At 28.4% G+C, this 9,134-nt stretch overlaps 1 protein-coding gene across 1 annotated transcript in view; it reads left to right on the top strand.

Annotated features, from left to right (window-relative positions):
• LOC111622343 (RNA polymerase-associated protein LEO1-like) overlaps positions 1–9,134 on the top strand; it is a 48,706-nt gene that overhangs the window by 12,722 nt on the left and 26,850 nt on the right. Inside the window, exons 5-6 of the mRNA XM_023364703.1 lie at positions 6,904–7,028; positions 8,254–8,393. Coding sequence (XP_023220471.1) covers positions 6,904–7,028; positions 8,254–8,393 — 265 coding nt within the window. The remainder of the gene's footprint in view (positions 1–6,903; positions 7,029–8,253; positions 8,394–9,134) is intronic.

The following is a 9,134-nucleotide window of genomic DNA, read 5'->3' as shown; positions in this document are numbered from 1 at the left end:
CCCCCCTAATTAATTAAACTTCTATATAATAAAATCTATTAATTAAAAAAATTAAAAAACTATCGGAGGTCGTTTTTGACATCAGAAAGCAGCTTTAAATAACTTTACCGAAGGAAAATCGGTGCACTACAACTTTAGAACGATTAATTAATTTTGATAAAAAACTCCCATTAAAAAACATTAAAAAGCAATTAAGCCTTAATCGAGCCTTATCAAAGGCTCATTAAAATCGCGATAAAATTTTTTCGCGCTGGCAAAAAATTTTGAAAAAATTTGGGGACCTAAAAAACATTCCAAAAATTGAAAAAAAAAATTTTTTTGGGGGGGCCCAAATGCCTGGTTTTTTTAACGCTATAAACCTTGCTCGAGTCAGACTCGAGCATGGGTAGGAAGTTAACTTATAAACTTCATGTCTTTAGTCGTGCTACACTGTAAGATATACTGTATTTACTCGCTTATAAGATGATCTCATATATAGGATGAGGTGTGACTAAAGATCAAAATAAAGAAAATTAATTTATTAATATGATTTAATTTTATTTTGTTTAATCACAAATAAAATGTCAAATGTATGTAAATGCACACATTGTCCCACAAAAATTACCAGCATTTTAAACTTTAAGGAAAAATCTTGTAAAATCAACAACATAATTTGTTCATGTAATATGATTTAATTTTATTTTGTTTAATCACAAATAAAATGTCAAATGTATGTAAATGCACACATTGTCCCACAAAAATTACCAGCATTTTAAACTTTAAGGAAAAATCTTGTAAAATCAACAACATAATTTGTTCATGTAAAGTTGGACAATTGGGAACCTTTTTTGCCAATTTTTAACAGTGAAATCCACTCCATTGATTACACTTATGAGTTTCTCCGAATTCTGATTTCTGAATAATCATTTGTTTTCACATGGGAATGGATTAAAACTTATATCGTGCTCTTGTGTGACTTTGGAATTTCAATCTGGAATTCAATTGAAAAGCTTTGCTTTTCCTATTGCTATTCATCTTTACTCCTGACAATATACAAGAACAATTTAAATGACCCATATAAAATACTTATGTTATTAAATACAAGAGGGTAAGCATCTGGTAAAAAATGCAAATAAATGGTTCAAAAAATTATTTGCAAAAATACAAAGAATCTTTCACTCGCATATATAGGATGACCTAGGTTTTTGAATCAATGAAAAATGAATAAAAACCTCATCTTATATGCGAGTAAATATGGTATTATCATAGACAATGTATCTTATATCAAAAGTGATAGTAATGAAATGTTTTCAGATATAGGATGTTTCATTATTTGGAAAGTTGGAGAAATAGAAACTGATTTTATAATTTCTCAGAATTTTCTTTAAAGTTTCTAAGACTTTCAATGACACTTTTAATTAATGAAAGACTCAATGTAAATTTAAAATTTGAGTTTAACCTATCTGATGTTGAAATTCTTTTCTGTTGCCTGTGACACCATGTTGAATTTTGTTGATGTTAAGCCTAACAAAAATTACATGTTTTTTTAAAAAATAATCTTGGCTCTTTTATTGTCTGAAATTTTTTATTTTTTACAAACAAAATAAATATATTAATAAATATAAAAACAAAAAAATATTATATTTTGGAAGTTAGTTTTAATATAAAAATTATAACTACTAATGACATCTAGTTCCAAAAACATACTACTACTATAACGAGATATCTCTGGTCAGCCGGTCAAGGTCAGAGGTCACAACCCTGAGAATTGTCGGGTGTAACACAGGACAGGTTAATAGGTATAGAAAGCAATAAATATTATAGTTGAATAATTAGACTTCATTCTAATATAAATTGGTTAGAATGAAGATTTTAACACACTTTTGAAACACTATGGTGTATTATCAACAACAAAAATAAATTTGGTAAACATTAATCACAGAACATCATTATTTGTTAAATTAAAAGATCTGTAAACTGACTACAGGGTACAGGAACATTATCTTTATGAACTTAATGTCAGTGTATTGGGAGTTAACTTGCATAACTCTGCAAGAATCCTTTCTTATATATATTTTTACATTGCAAGTGTGCTTTATTTCATAATGCATTTTATCAATCACTCATTTTTAGACAATAATCTAAGGATGATATTAGGTGGTAAAGTGGGTCATGAAATTAACTTCATCTTCCAATCCAACTTCAAGAAAGCATTGTACTTAACGTTTTGTGCAACATGGTAATCTTTTATCACTTTTCTGTGCTGCAGCTGTATTGATCACTAGATACTAATGCATATCTTCCAATAGTGTTGAAGGATTTACATAGAATATAGTGTAAGTTTTGCCATTTAATCTACTTACAAACCGATTGATTTTGTAATATAATTCCCAACATTGACATTCAGAGATTGGTAATGCATTGCTTATCTATAATTCATATTGGATTTATTGTTTGTTCAATAGTTCATACTTTTTATTAACCCCCTTTGAGCCGCCCATTTTTTTTAAAATTTTTAATTAAGCATAAAAAATACTTAAAACTGAAAAAACACGAAAGAAATGCGTTAATTTTGAAGAAAAAGCTTTATATTTTATTTTCCTTTGTTTCGCCTGTCTGTGAAATGTAACACCGATGAGTCATTGTTTACACAGCTGGGTGATCTTGAACACAGCTGGAGTCTGATTTCCCGGGACATTCTCATAGACATCGCGGGAGGACAAGGGTTTAAAGTAGGGTGACTTCAATCTGGCGGTATATTTTTAAATATTTTAAAAAAATTATAATTTTTATTGCNTTCAGTAAGCAGTAATTGGTCATCGAGTCCGATGTTGACGCTATAAAAAGGCGACAGTTCGACACACCGGATATACGTCACTCTCGTCTAAGTTCGACTTGGGAATTTTTTTGCTCAATAATAAATGTGAATTCTTCTTCCTGGAAAAATAAGACATCCCATGAAAATAAGACCTAGCGCATTTTTCAGAGCAAAAATTAATATAAGACACTGTCTTATTTTCGGGGAAACACGGTAGAAGCATTTTTATTTTTAACAGATGACAAAATGTTTTTATGATAAAAATGAGTAACTAATTTAAAAATAAACTGAAACTTTAGATCTGACTACCTTTGTTAGAACAAAATTACACTTAATGCAGTTTTTTTTTTTTCACATAATGCATGCAGAACCCAATCATCTTGTTGGTGACATACAGATTTGTTGCAAATTCACGAGTTGTTTTTCATCGATTCTTTAGCAATGTTTTTTAGAAATTTCTTTTTGTCAGCAGTTTTTGTATACCTGTATGTTTTGTATCCTTTAGTTCAAAACTTTCAAAACCATATTTGACATATCTGACATTTAGGAGCATCTTTCCCCTAGACACTATAAGTATTTTTTATTTGTACAGAGTTATATTCTTTATGAAACCAAAAGCATACATAATATGCCTGATATGCATTTTATCTGTAGGAATTTTGATTTGATTTGAATTTATGCAAACAAAATGTGAAGTAAAGTTTAAAATAAAGTTCTGAACAAAGAATACGATATCACATGAGTAGTAATGTGTTAAATTTTACAACTATCATAATTAAATTACCTATCTATATTGGAAATCACCCTCAGTGCAAAAATAGCAAATTCACCAACACCTTATTTTCTGAGAAAAACATATCTATCTTAAGTAAAGACAGCTGTTAAAGCCATGTTAATTAAAACTTCTGCTGCATATATAAAGGGATTGTCATAATTAATTTTGTACATTAATCAAATCTTGTGTTAAGCAAGGGTTACTATATTAGTGATGATGCAAAAAGTGTGTTTAGGCTTTCTGTTGTAGACAGAGTTTGTATGATATGGCACCATCATTTTTCTTTTAGCACCAACTATATTTGAGATACATATTTCATTTCTTGACACATAAGACATTTTTTGAAACATCTGCATGTGGTTCTGACATTATAATCAATTTGAAATGTGACAAGATTTTCCTAGCATATTATTTTGTGAAGATATTTTATTGATGTTTTGGGATAAATATAAATTTATTCTTAAATAATCATTTGTTCTAAAACATGTTGAGACATATATTCTCTGAGGTTTGGTTATTAAAAACTAAAAGATGTTCTGCTGGGAAAACATTAAGCAGGAAATGTTTATAATTAAATTCATTCTAATAAATTTATATGTGAGGCTTGCCAACAGGGGTGGTGATCAGGTACTTAAAATCCCACTTCTCTGACACCACTGTAAGACTTGCCAACTGTGTGCGATTGTCGAGATGGTTCAGGGGTCAAGTCAATAATGTGTGATCATGAAATTCACTGAGACAAATTTATCATCATTACCCATTTAATGAGATTAAAAAAGGTTTTCTTACAAATATCTTAGTGTCACTGTTGACACAGTTTTACATGGTCGAGAGTTCAGTTATATCTCAAATAATCCACAGAGTCCTCCTCAGTTCCAGTCAGCAGGATCAATGGCCCCAGGGTGCACTGCAGCCTGGAAATAGGTGGTCCTCATCACAGGAATGAATTAGGAATGCCACAAACAACTCTGGAAGATCAGATATTTCTTGGAGAAAGATGATAGCTCACACAACAGATTTTAATTGGAAAACAAAGGTTTGGAGCAACAAACAAAGAACATTGCGACCTTGAAACACACACGTTTTTATCTGTTTTTTCCCCCTTGATTCTGCTTTCTGATTGGTCACCCCTTGTCATCTGGTAACAATTTGAAACCTTTCAGGGTGCGGGAGGTCAATTTCACGACTAAACCCAATTCCTATTCATCGAAATTTCCTCCAATTTTGACATTCTCCTCACAATTCATCCTTTGTTATCCATTTTGTTGGAAAAACTTTCTTTGCTTAAGCTAGACTTTAAGACTTGCTTTGTTTAATTTTGAAATTTTGCTTAACTATCTCACCGGATTTTCATCATTCGAACTTTAAAGTTTGTTTTCCATCTGGGACCACACATATATATTATGTCATTCATGTCATTTATTTTCAGTAATGACATGAATATCTTGTACTATAGCTAATATAAGATGGATGCATTATTTTTTTTTTTTTTTTATAAAAGTTTAAAATAACTAAGGTTTAGAACAAAAACAAAAAACATCATTTTGTATAATTTTGCAAAAAGTAGCTTGTTAATTTATTATTTAGTAATATCAAAGTTATATTGGTGTATATTTGTATTTTATGTTTTCCTGGATTTTGACTGGTTCATCCAACAGAATTTCTTCAGTCAATTAATAATTTAATATTACATTTTAAAAAACTTATTTTAATGTTAAATGCTAAAACAAAAAATTCTAACACATTTTATATGGCATATTTTCTAGAGATGATATAATACTGAATTCCTCTAATATGATCTGATACCAATAAGTTTCTAAATGATCCAATCTGATACTGGTACTTCTATCTATATTCTACAGATATTGTTAATAAATGAAATATCATAGGTTTAGAGAATATTCACTTTGTTCATTAACCATTTAAATGCAAATATAAAGAAATAAAAGTTTACAAATTGATTTAGGATCTCTTTGAGATCAGGGTTGGAGTCAGGTCTAGACAATTGCAATTGTCTAGTTTGCCTAGATCTGACTCTAACCCTAATTTTAGGAAAACTTTGAATTAATTTATAATAGTATAGAAAAATTGCCAGATTGAAAAAAAATCCTTGCCAAATCACCAGTTGACTGGTTTGGTCTTCCCATGAGTCAACTGCAAAGAGCAGTTGGCACTTGCCAAAATTGGTAATAACTATGTCACATGGCCATCAGTTACAAATCATGTGCAGAGAGGATTCTCTGTCTAGCATGGGTTAGTTTTATAGCATGATATGTCCATTACCATATTGGAATACCTGTCATGGCAAAACAATGTGAGGGATATGTATCAAAAAAAAAAAATTGGGAGCCTTGATTTGTAAAACCAACTGATACTGATACTGATATATCAGGAACATTTATATGCTGATATATATTGGTATCTGATTGGAATCAGTTACATCTCTAATGTTTACACCCTAGAGAGAAATCTGCATAACTCATTTTTTAAGATACTGGTTTTAAAAAAAATTAAATTAGTCAGATTTTTCCTATTACATATTTAATAAATTTTACTAATTTATTGTTGTAATGCAATAGCAACCTTCAATCTTGCTGTTTTGTAGCATTCAATATGGTGGTTCTCAGTTTACAAGTCCATATGGTATTAAAAGATAAAAATACCAAGGAAGAAAAAGTATTTGTATATTTGATAAAGATAAATTATCTGCAATTTGTGGTAATGTATTATATAATGAATTAACTTATTAATTAAATTGTTTAATTTAAATTAAAGGTGAAAGACAAATAGTTTTATCTACAAAGTAATATAGGTATAAAGATTATTTACTGTCAGTTTCAGTTGTATTTTTAACTTAATTTATTTATCCTCATTTTTATGAAATTAGTTGCACCAAAACATTTAATTATAATACTCATAACTATCAACTATATCTGTCACCAGCAAAGTAAGCAAAATACATAATAACTAGTAACTGGAAGCATCTTGGACTTTGCAGGTTGAGGCACCAAATTTTGAATAAATTGTGCACTCTGATTTCTTGCCAAGACATTTTGAAAAAAAAAAAAAAAAAAAATGGATTACTTTAGTTTGTTATTGCCCTGTAACAAATTGCAGGAAATGTGTTATTAACTTTTCACAAATTTATTATTTTATTTTAATATTTATTTATGAAATTATAGTGTTAATTGGTTTATCTATAGATCTTGTAAACTTATTGCTATGCTTTATTCTAGTCAGTTATTTTGAGATTAGGTTGATATAATTTATGATTATTATGAAAAGATTTACTTTTTTAATAAATGATGATGATAGATTAATTTCATATTAGCCACTGAACAAGATTTATTTGGTGGTGATGTTGGTGATATTAGTTCTGATGAAGAAGCAGGCCATGCAAGATTAAAATCTGATGATGAAAAAGAAAATGAAAGAATTGAGAAAGATATTCTTGAGGTAATAACTGATATATTAAAAATTAAATTATGTAAATATTGTTGAAGCATTTTGAGACCAGAGTTATTTAAAAAGAAGTCTCTGTTTGTAGGAATTTATTGCAGAGAGTGATTGGAAGATACCATCAGTAGATGTGGTTATATGTGTTGGAAATACATTCAATTAAAGTTAACCAATATCTGAATAAACTTAACTCATTACATCTTAAAGGAAACATTTAAAATAAAATTTTTAAACTATTGTCTCAAATGCAATTATTATTTTTGATATATGAATTCATGAATTATTTTATTAAATTTATTATATCTGTTATATTATATTGTATATATATTGATTTCTATTAAGTCAAAAAATATATTTATTTTTACACTATTTCAAATAAACATTTTTTGATTTTATCAATAGTTACAAACCAGTAATGAAATAATTACATGAATATATTTTGCTATAAGAGTGTACAGAGTATCTATTTTTCAGGAAAACTATGAAAGTAATGAAATTGTAAAAAAAAGCCATAAAAAATCACTTTAAGTCACAAATTTTGATAACTGGTGATGAATTTTTTTTACCAGTAATTACCAGAAAAAATTTCTCCAGTTTTTGAAAGGGAATAATCCATCTTATACTTGTACATTTCTGAGCATGAAATGAATACTCCATCATTAACTAATGTTGAATATTAAGTGTAAATTATTATTAACTGTTATAAAACTTTGTATTACTCAAAATTAACTATCTGGATCTTTTATTGGTATTATCTGCCTTTTCTGTTATAAGATTTTTTCATCACTAGCATTTTACACTCAAGTTTGCAATGTATTTATGTATCTTGTCAGAAATTGTATTTTTTATAGTTGCTTACATTATATTCTTTCAATCATCCTTCAGCAATAGCCAATATAGATGACCTGCTTTATTGATTATGCCCTTTAAATTGTTAACTAAAAGGGCTAGTCTAGAAAAGAATAAAGGATTTTATTATGTAGTATGCGATCATAAATTTTTTTTTTTTTTGCAAATGTTAGTCAGTAATGAAAATTGATATTGTATTATGAATTATTTTCTTGAAATCCAGTAGACATCCTGGTGTATTATATTTCTATGCTTCAAATATCTACATTATTTAATTTTTGGAGAATTTCTAACATATTTTAACCATAGCTTAATTTACAGGCACTTATTTTTTTTTTATAAAGTTGAAAATTTTATTAATTTTTGGAAATAGGAAGAAGAACAAGAACATGAAGAACATGAAGAACCAGCACCAGAAACAAGAATTGAAGTAGAAATTCCTAGAATTACAACAAATTTAGGAAAAGAAATACATTTCATAAAACTTCCAAATTTTCTCAGTGTGGATACAAGGTAACATAAATTTATAAGGATTATGTATATCTACAAATTAGCTTTCAGTTTTTCTTCCAAAAATATCCATTCAATTTAAAATTTTATTATTCAAAGGCAAGTAGCATTATTACTTCTTCATATATTCATTCTGAAAATGACTTTTCTTAAACACATTAGCTACTGTAAAGTTTAACTGCTTCTTGTCCACTTTTTTAAAAAAATTTTTAATTAAGCATAAAAAATACTTAAAACTGAAAAAAACGAAAGAAATGTGTTAATTTTGGTTAAAAAGCTTCATTTAGTTTCCTTTGTCTCGCCTTTCTGTGAAATTTAACACCGATGAGTCATTGTTTACACATCTGGATGATCTTGAGAACAGCTGGTGTGGTATTTCCCGGGACATTCTCAGACATCTCGGGAGGAGAAGGGTTTAAAGTAGGGTGACTAGAAATTAAACCTATATTTTTAAATATTTTTAAAAAATTATAATTTTTATTGCGATTTCCGACCCCCCTAATTAATTAAACATATATATAATAAAATCTATTCATTAAAATAATTAAACTATCGGAGGTCATTTTTGACATCAGAAAGCAGCTTTAAATAACTTTACCGAAGGAAAATTGGTGCACTACAACTTTAGAACGATTAATTAATTTTGATAAAAAACTCCCATTAAAAAAACATTAAAAAGCAATTAAGCCTTAATCGAGCCTTATCAAAGGCTCATTAAAATCGCGATAAAATTTTTTCGCGCGG

This window comes from Centruroides sculpturatus, unplaced genomic scaffold (assembly GCF_000671375.1).
Source record: "Centruroides sculpturatus isolate CEXI.00-Female unplaced genomic scaffold, Cexi_2.0 scaffold7, whole genome shotgun sequence".
NCBI classification, from domain to species: domain Eukaryota; kingdom Metazoa; phylum Arthropoda; class Arachnida; order Scorpiones; family Buthidae; genus Centruroides; species Centruroides sculpturatus.
The sequence above is the reverse complement of the archived record's forward strand: the minus strand, read 5'-3'. Positions and strand labels throughout refer to the sequence as shown.